This window comes from Corvus hawaiiensis, chromosome 28 (assembly GCF_020740725.1).
Source record: "Corvus hawaiiensis isolate bCorHaw1 chromosome 28, bCorHaw1.pri.cur, whole genome shotgun sequence".
Lineage (NCBI taxonomy): Eukaryota > Metazoa > Chordata > Aves > Passeriformes > Corvidae > Corvus > Corvus hawaiiensis.
In genome coordinates this window covers 6,438,709-6,456,250 of record NC_063240.1, presented here as the reverse complement: position 1 = coordinate 6,456,250, position 17,542 = coordinate 6,438,709, and the positions used below count along the sequence as shown (strand labels likewise).

The 17,542-nt window shown below is 64.3% G+C and overlaps 3 protein-coding genes across 4 annotated transcripts in view; 2 read left to right on the top strand and 1 right to left on the bottom strand.

The window, feature by feature from the left end:
- Nucleotides 1-139: 139 nt before the first annotated feature.
- GDF15 (growth differentiation factor 15) lies at nt 140-8,653 on the top strand. Of its 2 annotated transcripts, XM_048288360.1 has the most exons (5): nt 140-869; nt 951-999; nt 5,164-5,981; nt 6,262-6,672; nt 7,322-8,653. In XM_048288360.1, the coding sequence occupies exons 3-5, from the start codon at nt 5,906-5,908 to the stop codon at nt 8,098-8,100; spliced, it is 1,266 nt and encodes a 421-aa protein (XP_048144317.1). In that variant the 5' UTR covers nt 140-869; nt 951-999; nt 5,164-5,905; the 3' UTR covers nt 8,101-8,653. The 2 variants fall into 2 exon arrangements, with proteins under 2 accessions (XP_048144317.1, XP_048144318.1); XM_048288361.1 differs by lacking the exons at nt 140-869; nt 951-999 and having other exon boundaries at nt 5,891-5,981; nt 6,086-6,672.
- Nucleotides 8,654-9,561: 908 nt separating this feature from the next.
- Nucleotides 9,562-12,216, bottom strand: LOC125318020. Its single transcript, XM_048288359.1, has 3 exons — nt 11,701-12,216; nt 10,650-11,517; nt 9,562-10,317 (listed from the first exon to the last, which is right to left on the bottom strand). The coding sequence occupies exons 1-3, from the start codon at nt 12,212-12,214 to the stop codon at nt 10,197-10,199; spliced, it is 1,503 nt and encodes a 500-aa protein (XP_048144316.1). The 5' UTR covers nt 12,215-12,216; the 3' UTR covers nt 9,562-10,196.
- A 1,081-nt stretch (nt 12,217-13,297) lies between these two features.
- LOC125317674 (single-stranded DNA-binding protein 3-like) overlaps nt 13,298-17,542 on the top strand; it is a 9,032-nt gene continuing 4,787 nt past the window's right edge. Inside the window, 5 exon segments of the mRNA XM_048287556.1 lie at nt 13,298-13,407; nt 14,968-15,022; nt 15,024-15,041; nt 15,159-15,220; nt 16,056-16,251. Coding sequence (XP_048143513.1) covers nt 13,352-13,407; nt 14,968-15,022; nt 15,024-15,041; nt 15,159-15,220; nt 16,056-16,251 — 387 coding nt within the window. The 5' untranslated portion in view covers nt 13,298-13,351.

Here is a 17,542-nt window from a genome sequence, read left to right as displayed (position 1 = left end):
CTGGCGGCTTTGAGGCTTCTCTCTCCCTGCTCCTGCTGCTACTGGGACTGACTGGGAGCAAACTGGGCTGGCTGGGAGGGCTGGTGCCACCAGATGGTGCTGCCATCCAAGCGCACTGTGCTCGGTGTCACACCAGACACGGCCGAGGTGCCATCCCTGCACAGCTCCAGCTTGATCCGGGACACGGGGAGGGTGCGACAGGAAATGGGGAGGCTGTGACCCCTGCACAGATCCAGAGGGATGCAGGACATGGAGCAGGTGCAACACCTGGACGGCTCCACGTTGATCCAAGAGGGTGCAACACTGCAGAATTCCTGCTTGATCCAGGACAGCTGGAGGCTACAACCCCTCCACAGCTCCAGCAAGGTCCTGGGGGCTTCTCCTGGTCCCCACTTTCCTGGTGTGGCGGAGGTGGCAGGACAGGGAGTGTCACCGGGAAGGGACAGCGGCACAACCCTGTGACGGCTGTTGGTGTCACCCGTCGGCAGCGGCTCCACGGGATCCAGGCGGAGCAGGATGCAGTTGGATTCATTACCCAAGGTAATTAAAACCCAGACCAAACCTGGGGTACCTCGTGGTTGGGGGCTCAGGGAGGTCACGCCGTGGTCCATGCCCCTGCTCCGGGTGCTCTGCGTCTGGAGCAGGGATCAGAATGGAAAACCTCACTGTTCCTCTGGAATCCCTGCTTTTCTTCCGTCTTCTTTATGCCCTAATTCTAAGAATGGGTTTTGGGTTTTTTTTTTTCCCTGGGCTGCCATGGTGATCCTGCTGAGCTCTCCATCCGTTTCTTGGAGATGGAGCTTTTATTCCACCCACCAACCAACACCCGGCACACGCCGGCACCGGGAGGTTTGGGGTGTCCCTCACAGGTGAGCCGGGATTTGAGCTCCTTGGAGCGGCCACTGAGCCAACCCTGATGATTTCACTCCCCTTTTAATTCCCTTTATAAGGTGAGAAGCTTTTCCTGCACGGTGTTCCCGGGATGATGTCACACCTCGGGTAAGTCATGTGCTCGTTGAGGTCATTTTACAAACAGAACCCTCCGGAGGAACAGATCCAAGGTTTTGTCCATGTGAGGAGGCTCCTCATGGAGCATCCCGATGGATTCCTTGGCGGAGACGCGGAGATTCGTGCAGAAGATCCCTTTGGTGGCCTGGCTCCTCGTGGATTTTACTCCTTTCTTCTTCTCCGCTCCCATTCTTTCCTCCTCCCCAGCTCCTTCCACCCCTTCCTGAACGAGGTGGGATTTTTGGGCAGCGTCCATCTGGCAGTCTGCTCCCTCTCCGTGTTTTCCCAGCTTGCAAATCAAAGCCGAGCTCCGGCAAAGGTGCTGCCCGAGGGCTCCCCAGAGCTTCCACCCAAACCTCCGCAGCTGCGGCTCTGGGGCAGGGGAATGGCTGGAATTTCCTGCCCTGGCTGCCTTCGGTGAGGCGTGTGTGGACACGTCCCAGGGCATGTCCCAGGGCACATCCCAGGGCAGGATCCGCTGCCTCCCACCCCCTGGGATGGGTGCCTGGGCATGGACACGCTCCCGGCGCGGCGCAGAATTCCCAGGATGAGCTTCCCGTGCCAGGGATGGTGCTCTGGCTGAGCGTTTCCCCACTCCACGGCTCCTCACGGTGCCTTTCCCTGCTGCCTGGCAGTGCCTGGGTCCGGGAGATGCAGATGGATACTCTCCAACAACCTCTGCTGCGGGACGGGATTTTCTTGGCCGGTTCCCAGCCGGCACCACGGCTCCAGCCTGGGGGAAAATCTCTCCGTGCTGCTTCTCTCCAGCTGCTTCCCGCTGCCGTGGATGCTCCGTGCGGGAGCGACGTGCCCTGTGTACACAGCCCTTTCCCGAGTCACGCTCCGGTGACTAATTCCCTCCTGATGGGCACGTGGAGCCTGAGCCGTGTCCGGGTTCACAGCTAAGTACATTTATTTCATCTGGAGGTCGGACTGACAGTGACTTCCCCGATTTCTCCAGCAGCTTCCATCCTCATTCCTCATCCAAAATTGCGCCTTGTGCTTCAAAAACCATCCGGGCGCTTAAAATCCTACATTTTTAAGGATGTTTTGGGGTTGGACTTCTCTTGTAGCATCTTCCTTGATAAAAGGGATGCTGTTCTGGGATGTGCCCGGGTTGGATTTGGTTTCTTTTATCTATTTTCCCCATCATTTAAAGCATCCACACTTAAAATCCTACAGTTTTAAGGAGCTTTCTGGGTCGTGCTTCCCTTTTATTATGTCCTGAGGGTTTCCCTGGTAAAAGAGATGCTGCTCTGGGATGTGCCCAGGTTGGGTTTGGTTCCCTCCATCCATTTTTTCCCCCTGCTCAGTGCTGAAAGCTTTTTGGAGGAAAGATTTAGAGTTCATCTGTCTCCCTTGGAGCCTTGAGCTTCATTGCTGTGCTCAGCACCACCATCCCAAGGGATCACAGGCCTGGGATTTCCTCCTGGACCTACACCAGAAATGGAGGGAAAGGGCTGTTTTGGCACGTTGGAAGGGTGAGATTGGACAGGAAGATGCTCCCACTGTGGAAAAGCTGCTTTTGAACCATCACATCAATCCTGCCCAGGCTGAGCTTGTTCCCTGCTGATGATCCTGAACATCCTCATCCTGAGTATCCTGAGCTGGAAGGGACCCACAAGGGTCAGGAAGTCCAGCTCCATGATGCTCTCAAGGGATCCTATTTAATGTCTGCAAACTGAAAATCATCCTCAGCCGAGCACAGACCCTCCCTGGAATTCCCTGTCCAGGGAGCCCATCCAGGAAAGATGCTCCCCTTGGGAAGCAGAGAACATCCTGGTGCCGAAAGCAGCAGCATCTCTGAGAGGAAGGTGATTGTGGGGTGAGTGAGGACTTCCCAAGCCAGATTTCCATTTTTGGTGGTTGGATCAGAGGCATTTCCTGCACTTCCTGGGCTGAGGGGGCTGGGAATCCGAGTTAATCGTTGACCGCGGGTGCAGCCGAGGCAGGAATGTCTTTGTCCAAGTGGAGCAGAAGTCTCATTTTTGGGAGATGCTGTAAACTCACAGCAAAGGGAGAAAAATGTGATTCCTGCTGTGATGGGGCACAAGCTGCTTTTTGCTCGCCTGACCCGTCCTGGTTGTCTTTGATTTAGAAACATCCAAAGGTCACCGCAGCGTCCACTCTGCCGATTCATCATGACAGCGGCCAGCGCTGGGAAAACACGGGCTGCCGCTTCCCAAACATCCCACGCTGGCAGCCGAGGGACAGCCCTGTCTCCCATCCCTCTGTGCCCCTTTCCAGACCTGAAAAGAGATGGGGTGGAGCAAACCCCACCTGGGGTTCTGCTTCACCAAGGGATTTCTCACCCCCAGTGATCCCTGGTCCAACTTCCCTCGAGGCCAAGCCCTAAGGGCTGCTTGGAGCTCCGTGTGGTGGCAGCAGCCGGGCTGCTCTTCCCTTCTTTGGTTGACAAAACGCCATGGGAAAGCACAAATTGCCTTTTTTCCAGGGAATATCCTCCCTCCAGCATCCAACTTGCTCAGCCTGAGTGGTTTTGGGGAGCACTGAGGTCCTGCGGGATGTGGGAAGAACCTGATCCCTCTCTGCTGGTCCCAGGGTGATGCCACCAGTTCCCAGGGGTTTCTGGGCACTTTTTGTTGGGATCCCTTGCTCAACAGCTGTGAGGAACTGATAGCCCCAAAATCTGGAAGGCAGCACTTCCCCTCTTGCCACTCGTGATAAGGAACTCTGCAAAAAACCCCGAACTTTCTGCCAGCTCGGGTAGCTGCAGGGAATTTCCTGCTTTTGGGCAAATTGAAGCCCTCTGGAGCCCCCTGCTCTGTGTCTTCACCATGCTCCCCACCAACCACCAGCATCTGGAGAAGGGAAAAACATCATTTATTCAGAATCACGGAATGGTTTTGTTGGAAGGGACCTTAAAACCCATCCTGTTCCACCCCCTGCCATGGGCTGGGACACCTTCCACTGTCCCAGGTCGCTCCAAACCCCATCCAACCCGGCCTTGGACACTTCCACACCATTCCAGGCTCAGCTGTGCACAATCTGAGCTGTCCCAGAGTTGGATCCTCCTCACCCTCAGCCCACCCCAGCTGCTCTGAGGTCCCTGGGAACAGCAATCCCCTGGGCATCCCTGCTCTAGATCCCTGCCAGGAGAGCTGTGCCGAGATGAGGGATCCACGTGGGATGCGTTAACTGGAGAGGAACCTTTGTCCTGCTGGGAAGAGGCACTGGATTAACCTGACCTTCCAACGAATGTGTCCAGGAAGAGACGAGGAAACGTGGGATGTGGGGGCTGTGCAATCCCCTCTTGCAGGCTGGTGAGGACACGCCGGGACATTTTATCATCCTCGCTCAGGATTCAAACCACTGCTCCCAAAATCCCTCTTTTATAGCCCTTGCTGGACTGTAAATCTCTGGCTTCCACTGCTGGCGCCTTTCGGGGGAAAACATCCGGCTCCAGCAAACTTTGATGCTCTTGGAATGCGTCACTCCTGGATGTGGGGCTCGCGCCCACGGGCAGAAAATCCATTGCAAAAGCAGAACTTTGGGATTCCGGGGTTTCTGCTGGGTCTTGCTCAATGTCACCAGAGAGGTCAGGGCCTCTTCCTGCACCCGGACATGCCGAGGGCTCCGGTTCAGCTCTGGATCAGCACATTTGGCACCGTGGGGACGGTGGAGGGGGCTGGTGGCTGGGCTGGTGCCCACCGTGGGCATGGAGATGTCCAGAGGGGAGGGAATGGCGTGGTGGTTCTGCCCTTGTGTCCTCCTGGGGTGATGCTCCTTCTCCTTTTTTCCCTGGATTTGGGGGGCTGGAGGGCTGCAATCACCCCGGCTGATAAAATCCCTGGGAGAGGGATCACAGTGGGCTTGGGGCTCTGGGAATTCCTTGTGGGAAGGTGCTCCAGGAGGGGAGTTCTTCCCTGCCCAGCTGCTGGAGGGATGGGTGATGTCCCACTCATGGTGCCCAAATCCACATGGGATGAAGTTTCCCTGGGAGCCACACATGGGATTTCCCTCCAAGCTGGATGCTCTGGGAAGGGAAAAAGCAGTGAAATAGGGAGGGGGTCTGGATGGGCTCCTGCTCCTCCTCACCCATCCCGCTGCAAGGACGGATCCGGAGCAGGGCAGTGGAGCCAGGGCCGGGGCAATCCCCTCAACGTGACCCTGTCATCCTTTCCCGTGTTTTAGGGTGAAACACTCGGTCTCGGCTTTGCCTCAGGCAACCCCTTGAGAAGCGGGGTGAGAGAAGCCGGAGCGAGGCTGGAGCCGAGTCCCGCGGAGGAGCGGGGGATAAACAGCCGTAAATCACGGGATCACCGCACGTTCTTCCCTGGCGGGAGCACGGCCAAGCACCAGGCGCTTGGATCAACTTCAGCACATTTGGGAATGGCCTCGCCTGCCCCGGCCTGCACCGGGAGGACCTGCCCGTCTCCTCATCCCACCGGGAGCTGCTCATCCCTCTGCTCACGGTCCGAGCATCCCTGAGGAGGAGCTGGGAGAGGGGTGGTGCTGTGGTGGTCCCCGAGGCTTGTTCGCACTCTGCGTTTCCTCCTGCCCAGCCCCGCTCTGGCACGGCGCTGCCCGGCACACGTGGCCCCGCTGGATCGGTGCCACCCGGCGTGCCCGGCTCCGTCCCGACTGGCTCCGTTTGGGATGACGTAACCCCGGCCGCTGTTGCTTCAGAAGGATCCAGGCTCGGGATGAGCCCATCCCCCGGCCGCACCTGTCCGGTGGGACAAGGTCCGGTGCTGATCCTTTCCCGGCTCCGGCCACGCGCCCGGCACGAGCTGCCACCTCCCTGCCCCATCCCCGCTCCGCTGGGATTTTGGGAAGGGCCGGATAAGCCCCGTGCGATAACAGCGACCCGACCCGCGAGGTGGCGGCCAGGGGAGGTGGCGGAGGATGTAAGGATGGGAAATCCGCGCTTGGAATGCTTCCTGCAGCGCTCCTGCCTCGCACATCATCCCCTCTCCATCACCCCGCTCCGCCAGCACCGGCTGCTGGAGGTGAGGGGGATTCCGGGAGCCGTGCGCTCCGTAGGGAAAACGGGAGGTGGAAGGGAAGTGTTCGTGTCTGAGAAAGAGTATTCCACAGTTTTTTATCTCCGCAGCTGTAAATCACCCGGCTCCAGCCCTGTCGGAGCTCCTGTTGGAAATCCCAGGAGGAGAGGAAAGATTCCTGCGGGGAGTTCGCTCCGGCGTCACCCTCCGGGAGGGGGGACAGAGGGCGGGCAAAGTTCGGCTCTATAAAGTCAGGTCCTGAGCTCTTCATTCATCCCCCTGGCAGCACCGCCGGCAGCAGCACATCCAGCCTTTGCACGAGAGTTGGGAACAAATCCTGCCCTGAAGCCGCCGGTTTTCTGCAGGATGCTGAGGAGAGCGATGCCGAACGCGCTGCGGGGCGTCGGGGCCGCACTCACCTGCCTCCGGCTCCTGCTGCTCCTCTCCGCCGTGGATTCCCGGCCCCACACGTGGGACCAGGACAGGTTCCAGCTGGAAGCCGTCAAAAAGGAGATCCTGGAGCGGCTGGGAATGCCGGCTCCCCCCGTCATCCGGCGCCAGCTGGACCAGGAGAGCATCCAGAGAGCGCAGCGGCTCTACCAGCAGCAAGTGGCGGAGATGGCGCGGAACCGGAGCCGGGAGGAGGAGGAGGAAGCCGCGTCCAGGACCCGGCGGCTGCACCGCCTGACCCCCACCTGTAAGTGGCCGTGGCTCCGTGTCATCCCACGACCCTCATCCCCCCGGGACACGCGTGTGTCCCAGCGTGTCCCGCAGTCGGGACATGACCGGGCATGCAGCACGGTGGCCACGGTCATCCTTACCTCGCTGCTTCCTTTGCCCTGGAAGTGGGGAGGAGCCACCACTGGAGCCGTTTTGCTTAAAAGCACAAAAAAATCAGGGGATTTGGGATGAAAGCTTTGATCAGCGGCAGCTCGGGGGGCTCGGAGTGGCGCTCGAGGGGTTTGGGGGGTGAACGGAGGGTAAGAAGGGAGGTGCCATCCCTCGATCCCCAGCTTGAGCTCCAGTTTGGGGGTTTATCTGGATCTGGGGGGATTTAGGGAAATATTCCCCTCCTGCTGCTTGGGCTGGGAGGGGACAGTCGGGGCGTAGGATGGGGATACTCCAAAGGGTCCTGGCACATCTTCTCTGGCACCAGAGACCCTCCAGCCTGGGAGTCCCTGGAGATGGTGGCTCTGAGGACGAGCATAGCGAAGAATCTCCAGCATCCCTCAGGATGTGGGTGATCCCTGAAGCAATGGCTCGGCTGCCTGGCAGGAGCTGGCCCCAAGCCTGGGCTGGTGGGGAATTGCTGGCTCTTACATCAGCTGTCCCCTCTGTCCCCGCAGTGCTGCGCTGGCCGGACATCCCCGAGGGGCACCAGGACTCCCACGGACACCGGGACCCCCGCGGTCCCTACCGCTACCACCTCCTGCTGTCCCGCACCGAGGATTTCCACCGGCAGCTCCGGGTGGTGCAGGCGGAGCTGAAACTCTTCAGGCAGTCGCTGTCCCTGCCCGGCTCCTCGGTGCCACCGCGGGTCACCATCTACACCCTGCTGGGGGCAGGCGGGACTCCCCAGCTCCTGCGCAGCCAAGAGCTGGACCGGGATTCCCGGAGCCTGGACCTGACAGGAGCCATCCAGCCCTGGGTGGCCGGGCCCGAGGCCACGCTGCGCCTGCAGCTGGACTTCACCGCCAACATCTCAGCCGCCCTGGCCACCTCCGTCGGGGAAACGCTGGTGCTGGAGGTGGAAACCCAGGAGAACCCGGGCCGGGTGGCCAGGAGAGCCCGGGGGCTGGAGGAGGAGTGCGGGAAGAGCGATGGGAAGTGCTGCCTGAAGTCGCTGAAGGTCTCCTTCCAGGACATCGGCTGGTCGGACTGGGTCATCGCCCCCAACAGCTACTACATGAGGTTCTGCGAGGGCTCCTGTCCCCACAACTACAAACCGGCCAGCATGCACGCCCAGATCAAATCCCGAGTGCACTCCCTGTCCAAGGCCGCCCCCCCGCCCTGCTGCGTCCCCGCCGGCTACGACCCCATGGTGCTGATGCACTACAACAGCGAGGGCAGGCTGGTGTCCAGCCTCTTCGAGGACATGCTGGTCACCAGGTGCCACTGTGCCTGATGGCAGCGCTGGCAGTTCCAACCAGGATGTGTCACCATGCAGGTGGGGCAGAGCCACCCCGACTCCTGGCAGCTCCAGCGTCCCAAAATCCAGATCCCGTGGCACCAAATGACTCCATGCCAACCCTGGATCCACCACTGAGCTCAGCCATGGGGTCTCCAGTATCAGCATCCCAAAATCCAGGTCCTGTGGCACCAAATGTCTCCATGCCAGACATGGCTCTGCTGCCCAGTTCAGCCCCAGGGTCTCCTCCAGTTGTGAACTCTCCCCCACAACAACTTATCCCCCCATCTCTTCTCTTATTTAAATCCATATTTGATGGAGCAGGTGGATCCTTCCCACCCAAGAGACCCCAGATGGGCCATGGAGAGTCTGTGCCCAGGTGTCCACATCCTACTCCAAACCCTTTTCTCTGCTCAGAGACTTATTTATGCAACCCAGTTATTTATTTCTAACTTATTGTATTTTATAGCAAAATATCCTTTTTGGAGGGGGAAAGAGGGAGTGGTTTTTGAGTATTTCTGTTTTATATATTTCTATAAAACCGGGAGGATGTAATAATAATGAATAAAGTGATTGGAACAGGGATTCTGGCTGCTCCTCCTGCGCCCCTGGGAAGGGGTCTCTGACTGGACCCCTGCTCCTCGAACACTCAGCTCCCCTGGGATCTGACTCCATATGGATTTGCTGGTAAATCCTCATGGCTTTCCAGAGCCAGTGTGTGAGTAATGCCTGGGCACTGCTCCCAGAGACCTTTGAGTTGTTTGTGTCCTTGGGAAGGGCGCTGGGCAGAGCCCTGACCCCCCGCGGGGGACGTCCAGCCGAGATGTGGCCATTGCCCCACGTCCAGGTGCCTCCAGCCCTGGGACCCCTTGGGCACCAAAGGGATGGGGGAACCCCCCCCGGAGGTTGGTGGCACACACCGTGTCCCAGGGGACTCCCCATGGCTCGATAGGGCGGCTCTGCTGGTCACAGCTCCTTTCTGTCCCCTCTCCCAGTGTGGTCTGGGGGTGTCCTGGGCTGCCTGGTCCCTCAGCAGCTCCTGGTGGGGACCTGGGCTTGGGGCACGTGGAATATGGGATCTCTGCTCTGGGGTGGAGCTTTGGGGACCAGGGATTGAGGGATGCAAGCTGCAGAGGTGACCTCTCTGGGGACAGGGACTTGAGGGACCTGGCTCTTGGTCCCTTGGGATCACCACTTTGGGGACACAGGCTCTGGGGACCTGTCCTTGAGGGTCCTGGTCCCTTAGGACCCCCTGCTTTGGAAACCTGTCCTTGAGGGTGCTGGTCCCTTGAGACCCCTGCCCTGGGGACAAAGGCTTTCGGGACATGTCCTTGAGGGTCCTGGCCGCTTGGGACCCTCCGTTTTGGGGACACGTGCCCTGGGAACTCCAGGGACTTTCCCCACGGAAAATCCCGTGTCCTGCCCGGGGCTCCCCACAGACCACAGCTATGCAGGTAATTAGAGATAATTAAACCATTTAATGGGGCACGGTGAAGCCTCCCAGGGGCTGGGGGGACACCCAGACAAGCCATGGTGTCCCCATGTCCCCATGGCGCCCAACAGCTCGGGGTCTCACCAGGAGGATTAAAAGAAAGAGCTTTTTCTTTGTTCTCCGGAGTGGCGGATTCAGCAGGAAAAGAGGGCGCAGGTGGCACCGGATGTCCCCAACCGCCAGCACCCAGCCCTCCATCGGCCCCAAAAGGGGAAGAGGAACCCGAGGCCGTGGCCAGCCCCAGCCCCAGCTCCTCCGGCCGGCTCCGGGGACTCCGTGCGGGTCCGGACTCCGGTGCCGGCTGCCGGCGGATGCGGCACGGGGCGTCCCTGTGGTCGGTGGCCGCAGCCCCGGGAGGAAATGTCAGCTCAGCCCTCGCCCCAGGTTGAGAACTGGGGCGAAGGAGGGGACCGGGGAAGGGGGTGTTAAAAAAATCCCCTGCAAAAGGCGTCCGCACAGGATGTGTGTGCGGGAACCACACGTGGGCCCGGCTGTGGGGGATGTCCGGCCCTGTCCCCTCCGGGCTGGGGGACAGCAGGGAAAGGGTGTCAGTGGGGGACAGAGAGTGTCCCCCCGGCCCTCTCAGTGTCCCCCCGGCCCCTCACTGGTCAGGAATGATGTAGACGTCCTCGGTGGGGCCCGGGGTGTTGGCGTAGATGGGCTGGTCCCCGGGATCGGCCGTGCTCTCCAGGAAATAATCCTCATCCACCAGGACCTGGGGGCTGGGGGGCAGGAGGGGCTCAGTGAGGAGGGAATGTCGTGGATGGGATGGGGTGGGGTGGGATGGGATGGAAAGGATGAACAGGATGGGGTGGCACAGCACAGGACGGGGATCAATGGGATGGCATGGGATGGACAGGATAGCATGGCATGGCATGGCATGGCATGGAAAGGGATGGATGGGATGGCATGGAAAGGGATGGATGGGATGGCAGGTGCAGCACAGGATGGCGAGGGATGAGGTGGGATGGGGCGGGACAACACATCAGGGCACAGCACAGCCGGGAGGGGATGGAACATTCCCGAATGTCCATTCCCGGTGCTGGAGCCTCACCTGTAGCGCTGCTCCTGCCATCCCGGAGCCCATCCCTGCGCAGCAGCCGGAGCCGTGCCGGGGCTCACAAAGACGTTCTCGTAGTCGGGGGCGTCGGTGAGATCGGCGGTGCCGGCGCCGGTGTCCCGGCTGATGTAGCGGGGCTGCCGGAGGTTTCCAGCGGGATCCGGCTTCCCCCATCCCACGTCGGCCACCGGGGCTCCCGCTCTCCTCCGCCGGTAACAAACCGCGGCAGCGCCCACGGCCACCAGCACGGCCACCGCAGCGGCCGCCACGGCCACCCCGGCCACCAGCCCCACGCTGAGCCCGCATTCCCGGCCGTGGAATTCCGTGACGTTGAAGGAATCCCGGTGGGATGTGAAGCAGACGCACTGGATCCCCGCGCGGGCGCAGGGGGCCAGGACGGTGCCCAGAACGTCGCAGCGGCAGGACACGGTCAGGGAGCTCAGGGTGGGCTGGAAGGCGGCGGGGGGCACGGCGGGGAGGGGGTTCCCCTCCAGGCGCAGGGTCCGCAGGGCCGTGACGTTGTCGAAGAACCCATCGGGCAGCTCCCGGAGCCGGTTCTCCGCCAGGTCCAGCTCCTCCAGGCCGGGCCCGAGGCGGGACCCGGGGCTCAGGGCCTCGATGCCGTTGTGTCTCAGCACCAGCCGGCGCTGCCGGCGGAACTGCCCCAAGTCCAGCTCGGCACATCCACGGCTCCTGTTGGTCAGGTTCAGGTCTTCGGAAGAGTCCGGCACCAAGGCCCAACAGGGTGACACGGTGGACACGGGGGTCACGGTGGACACGGGGGTCACGGGGCGCAGCAGCAGCAGCAGCAGCACGAGCGGGGCCGCGGGGAGCCCCATGGTCCCTCCACTGCACCGGGAGCCTGGTGGGAAACGGGAATCAGGACCCCCATTCCCACCGGATTCCCCCTCCCAGTGCAAACCAGTGAAGCCCAGTCTGGCCCCTGTCCCACTCCCGCTGTCCCAGGGCTGGGCAGCTCCTGGGGGTCCCAGCAGGGCATTTCCTGCCCCCCTTCCCCCCCCTCAACCACAGCACCCTGACTCGCCTGCGCTCCGGCCGCTGCTGCCTGGTGTGGGGAAGAGGAACGGGCGGGTCCGGCTGTCCCGTGTCACCCTGTCAGGGCGTAGCCGGCCCCGGGGGGGGGCAGGGGGGAAGCACCCCCAAATCAGCACCCCCTGACCCCTGCCGGACCCCCCGGTCCTTTCCTGGAATGCTGAGCATCCCCCTGGCACTGGCTGAGTGTCCCGGTGACCCCGGGGCCGCAGGAGCAGCCGAGGGGTGGGGGACACACGCGTGGGCACGCAGGGACAGCCGCACCTGCGGTGCTGCACGTTTGCACACGCGGGTGCTGGGGGTTCACACATCCCCCAGGTGTGATCACAGACCCCCCCCGGCAGCACAGGAACCCCCCCCCCCTGAGTGTGAGGGGACCCCGGGGCTGGGGGGGACAACAACTCTGCGTCTGTGTCCCCTGGCAGGGTGGCTGTCCTCCTCCCGGTGTGCCCCCCCTCCGTGTCTGCAACTCGGTGTCCCACGTGCCCCGAGTGCATCATGTTCATGTCCACTCGCCGGGTCCATGTCCCTCCATGTCCACCCCCCTGTGTCCCCCCCGTGTCACACCGTGTCCGTGGCCGCCCCCTGGTGTCCGAGTCCCTCCGTGACCACCTGCTCACATCCCCGTCCGTGTGTCCCCCTCGTGTCCGTGTCCATGCATGCCCAACCCCTTGCATGTGTCCATCCCGTTGTGTCCCCGCTGTCACATCCGTGTCCCCCTGTGTCCCGTGTCTGTGTCCCTCGTGCCCCTCCATGTCCATCCTCTCAAATCCATGTTCCTCCATGACCATCCTGTCTCCATTCTCTCGTGTCACTGCCCCTTTAAGTCCACCCCCTCGCGTCCGTGTCCACCCTGTCACATCCGTGTTCCTCTGTGTCCCCCGTGTCCCCCTGTGTCCCCCCTCCCATGTCCACCCCTTCATGTCCGTGTCCACCCCTTCATGTCCGTGCCCACCTTTTCGTGTCCGTGTCCCTCCATGCCCATCCCCTCGCGTCCACCCTGCCACATGTCCCCCCCCTGTATCCCCCATGTCCGTGTCCAGCCCCTCGTGCCCCTCCGTGACCACCGTGTCCGTGTCCCCTCGTGTCACTGCCCCTTTAATTCACCCCCTCGTGTCCACGATCCCCCATGTGTCCCCGTCCCTGGATGCCCATCCCCCTGTGTCCTTGCCCCTCCGTGCCCACCCCCTCGCGCGCGTCCCCCGTGTCCGTGCCCACTCCTCGCCTCCGTGTCCCCGCGTTCCCCGCGTCCACCCTCTCGGATCCGCGTCCACCCTGTCACATCCGCGTCCCTCTGAGCCCCCTGTGTCCACCCCTGACCCTCATCGCCCACTCCTCGCGTCCCCCCGTGTCCGCGTCCCCCTCTCCGCGACCACCCCCCACTCCCTCCTCAGCGCGGTCCCCACCGCCTCCCCCCGCCGCCATCGCCCCTTTAAGCGCGGCGCGCGGCGCGGGGGGGGTGGTGTCGGCGCTGCCGGAACAGCCGCGCGGGGGGGGGCGCGGCGGTTTCAAGCTCCCCCTCGGGCGCGCGGCCGCAGCCGGCGGGGCCGGGCCGGGCCGGGCCGGGATGGCGGCGGGGGCGGCGGGGGCGGCGGGGGCCGCGCGGGGCCGGGCCCGGGGCCGCTGACAGCCGCCGCCGCGCCATGTACGCCAAGGGCAAGGGCTCCGGCGTGCCCTCGGACGGCCAGGCCCGCGAGAAGTGAGTGCGGCGCCGGGCGGCGGCGGGGGACGGCCGGGGCGCGGAAGTTTTTGCCGGGGCGGGCGCCGGGGGAGCGGGGACGGAGCGGGAAGGAAGGTGGGGGGGGGAAGATCGGGAAAAGGGGGGGGGGGGGGAGATCGGGGGGCGGGCGGACCCCCCGGCCCCGCCCCGCCGGGGAGCACCGGCAGCCGCGGGGCAGCGGGAGCTGGCGGGGGTCAGCCGGGCACCGGCAGCCGGGATGAGCCCCCCGGTTTGCGGCATCCCCCGGGGCACTGGGAGTCGGGATGATCCCCCTGGTCCGTGCTATCCCCCGGGGCACCGGGAGCTGCGGGGGCACCGGGAGCCGGATGGTTCCCCCCGATCTGTGCCATTCCCCGGCGTACCGGGAATCGGGATGATCCCCCCGGTCCGTGACATCTCGGGGTACCGGGACCCGGGATGATCCCCCCGGTCCGTGACATCCCCCGGGACACCGAGAACTGCGATGTGCCGGGGTCCGCGGCATCCCCCGTGGCACCGGGAGCCGCGATCACACCGGGACTAACGGGAGCCGGGGTGTGCCCCCCGGGCATTGCCACATCTCGGGGCACCGGGAGCTGCGGGAGCACCGGGAGCCGGGATGATCCCCCTGGTCTGCGGCATCCCCGGGGGCACCGGCAGCCGGGATGCCCCTTCCCCGGCCGTGCCATCCCCCGGGGTACCGGGACCCGGGATGATCCCCCCGGTCCGTGCCATCCGCCGGGGTTCCGGGAACCGCGAGCGCACCGTGATTACCGGGAACCGGGCTGTGCCTGCCTGTCTCTGCCATCCTCCGGGGCACCGGCAGCCGGGAGGATCCCCCCGGGCATTGCCATCCTCCGGGGCACCGTGACCCGCGATGGCACCGGGGCTACCGCGAGCCGGGATGTGCCCGGTCCGCAGCATCCCTGAGGGCACCGGGAGCCGTCCGCGGCCGTGCCATCCCCTGGGGCAGCGGGGACCGAAGCGGCACCGGGGCTCCTGATGCTCCCCGGTCCCTGCCACTCCCGGTCCCCGGGACCGTGCCGCGCCGTTCCCGGCTGTCCCTGTCCCGCCGTGTCCCCGTGCCCGAGGCCACCGCGCTCCCCGGGGCAGCTGCTGGGGCCGGGGGCTGCACCCACCGCGCTCCCCCCAGAGCAGGACCCCCGGGGGGGCCCCGCAGGTCCCGCTCCTGCTCCCGGGAGGGGATGTGGCACCCTGGGGTTCCCTGAGTGGCCTCCGCCAGGGGACACCCGTGGTGGCACTCGGCCCTGGGCCACATCCTGCGTGGGATGTGTCACCTGTCCCTGGAGCCACCCCAGAGGTGGGAAGCGGTTGCCGTGGAGGGCGTGCGGTGTCACCGGTGGGAGCCACTCGGTGTCACCGGCGGGGTCCCTCGCAGGGAGGTGACATCAAACCTCCTTTGTTAATTGTGCACTAATTGAACGCGGGGCTCCGTCCTGGCCGTCCCCCGTGTCCCTCGGGGTCCGTTGGGTGCGGATGTCACCGGGGGGGGTGGCAGGTCGCTGACACCCCGTCCCTGTCCCCCTGCTGTCCCCCCAGGCTGGCGCTCTACGTCTACGAGTACCTGCTGCACGTGGGGGCCCAGAAATCCGCCCCAGACCTTCCTGTCGGAGGTAAGGGGGGGGGCGGGCAGCGCCCCTAGACCCCCCCATCCCACCCACCGGGGGTCCTGGAGCCCCATCCCTGGTGGGGGCTGCTGACCCCCCCTCTCCCTTTGCCCCTCTCCACAGATCCGATGGGAGAAGAACATCACGCTGGGGGAGCCCCCCGGCTTCCTGCACTCCTGGTGGTGGTGAGTTGGGGTCCGGGGGGGTTGGAAAGGGGGGAACCCCCCCCATTGCCATGGCAGGGGGGCTGGAAGGGGGCTGGGAGCTGCCCCCCCCATCCCATTCTGCCCAACACATCACCTCGTAGCCCATAAACCTGTCCCTCTGCTTTTCCCATCAGCGATTTGAGGGACCCCCCCCTTTCCCTCTCATCCCGGCCCCCCCGCCCGGCTCCTCCAGATGGATCCAATTTGGCACCAAACGTGGAGCTGGGGGGGGGGGGGCGGGGGGCTCCCAGCTCCGGGGCTGGACCCCCGCACTGGGGGGGTGATGGGGATGTGGGGGGGGCACCCGCGGGTGGACATCACTTGGGGGGGCCTCGGGGGGGGGCAGTGAGTGATCAGTTGGTGATTTGGGGGGGGGGACACAGACAGTGAGGGGGCATCGGTGCCTTCCCACTCCTAAACGGGGGGGGAGTCAAGCTGGCACCCGGCCAGCACCCCCCAAACCTGGGGGGCACCCAGAAACGGACCCCGACCCCTCTGCTGTCCCACGCCCAGGGCGGGGGGCTCGGGCAGGGGACCCCCCCCATCCCATCCCGCCCCGGGATGCTGCAGCCTGATGTAAAGTCCCAGGAATTTGGGCTCCGGCCGTAGCGACCGTTTCCAGGGAAAACAGGCGGCAGCGCTGGAGCCGGGAGGCCCCCGCCGAGGGGGGGGACACGGCCGCGGCCCCCCCGCCCCATCGCTGACACGAGTGTGGCCCGTGCTCAGCCGCGCCGTGGGGGTCGGTGGGGGATGGCCAGGGGTGCAGATTAGGGGGGGGTCCTCACCCGCTGTGTCCCCCCCGCCCTTTTCCCAGCGTCTTCTGGGATCTGTACTGCGCCGCCCCGGACCGCCGGGAGACCTGCGAGCATTCCAGCGAGGCCAAAGCCTTCCATGACTACGTGAGTGCCTCGGGATGGGGGGGTCCGTGCCCCCTGCCCCCCCCCCCCACCGCCCACACCGCCGGCAGGACCCCCCCGCCGGGGTTCCCGCACGCTGCCAGCCCCGGATCTGTGGGTGACCTATTTCATGGGGCGGCGGCGAGGGGGGGGTTAATCCCTGGGGGCCTGGCTCAGTGCCCCCCCCCCCACGGGGACCCCAGCGTGCCCTGGCGTGCCCATCCCCCACTGTCCACCCCCCCCAGGGCACAGGGACCCCCCCATCCCTCCCAGTCCCACGCCATGGGCACAGTGACAGGCTCTCGCTGCCCAGCCAGGGGTGTCCCTCCCTCCTCACCCCGGTGTCCTGGGGGTCACCACGGGGCTCAGTGGGACCCCCCCCACACTGAGGGGACCCCTCCCAGAACAGCTCTGCTCCTTCCCAGCGCCAGCTCCGGTGGGTTAATCATTGGCACAGAGTCAACAGCCCCCGGTGTTCCCGGCATTCCCGGTGTTCCCAGCATGTCCCTGTGCCTGCTCCTGCCAGGACTGTGGGCACAGGGGGGGCATGGTGGGGCCTAGGGTCCAGGGGGGGCTGTGGGGGGCACCGTGCTCTGGGGTGGGGAGTGGTCCCTGGGGATGTAGGATGACGCAGAATCCTGTGGGATGCTGTGGGATGCAGGATGATGCAGGGCCCACGGTCCCACAGGATGCAGGATGATGCAGGATGCCGTGGGATGCGGGAGGCTGTGGGATCCACGGTGCTGTGGGATGCGGGATGCTCTGGGATGTGGGATGCCACGGGATGCAGGAGGCCGTGGGATGGTGCAGGATGCTGTGGGATGGTGCAGGATGCCGTGGGATGGTGCAGGAGGCCGTGGGATGGTGCAGGAGGCTGTGGGATGGTGCAGGATGCCGTGGGATGGTGCAGGAGGCCGTGGGATGGTGCAGGATGCTGTGGGATGGTGCAGGAGGCCGTAGGATGGTGCAGGATGCTGTGGGATGGTGCAGGATGCTGTGGGATGGTGCAGGAGGCCGTAGGGATGGTGCAGGAGGCCGTGGGATGGTGCAGGATGCTGTGGGATGGTGCAGGAGGCCGTGGGATGGTGCAGGAGGCTGTGGGATGGTGCAGGATGCCGTGGGATGGTGCAGGAGGCCGTGGGATGGTGCAGGAGGCCGTGGGATGGTGCAGGAGGCTGTGGGATGGTGCAGGATGCTGTGGGATGGTGCAGGAGGCCGTGGGATGGTGCAGGATGCCGTGGGATGGTGCAGGATGCTGTTGTGGGATGGTGCAGGAGGCCGTAGGATGGTGCAGGATGCTGTGGGATGGTGCAGGATGCTGTGGGATGGTGCAGGAGGCGTGGGATGGTGCAGGAGGCCGTAGGATGGTGCAGGATGCTGTGGGATGGTGCAGGATGCTGCGGGG

Coding starts and splice junctions, on each gene's coding strand:
- GDF15 (XM_048288360.1), top strand. CDS start 5,906: ATGCTTCCTGCAGCGCTCCTGCCTCGCACATCATCCCCTCTCCATCAC. Junction 5,982..6,261: donor GCCAGCACCGGCTGCTGGAG/GTGAGGGGGATT, acceptor TCCCCCTGGCAG/CACCGCCGGCAGCAGCACAT. Junction 6,673..7,321: donor GCACCGCCTGACCCCCACCT/GTAAGTGGCCGT, acceptor CTGTCCCCGCAG/TGCTGCGCTGGCCGGACATC.
- LOC125318020 (XM_048288359.1), bottom strand. CDS start 12,214: ATGAACATGATGCACTCGGGGCACGTGGGACACCGAGTTGCAGACACG. Junction 11,518..11,700: donor CAGCAGCGGCCGGAGCGCAG/GCGAGTCAGGGT, acceptor GTTTCCCACCAG/GCTCCCGGTGCAGTGGAGGG. Junction 10,318..10,649: donor TGGCAGGAGCAGCGCTACAG/GTGAGGCTCCAG, acceptor CCTGCCCCCCAG/CCCCCAGGTCCTGGTGGATG.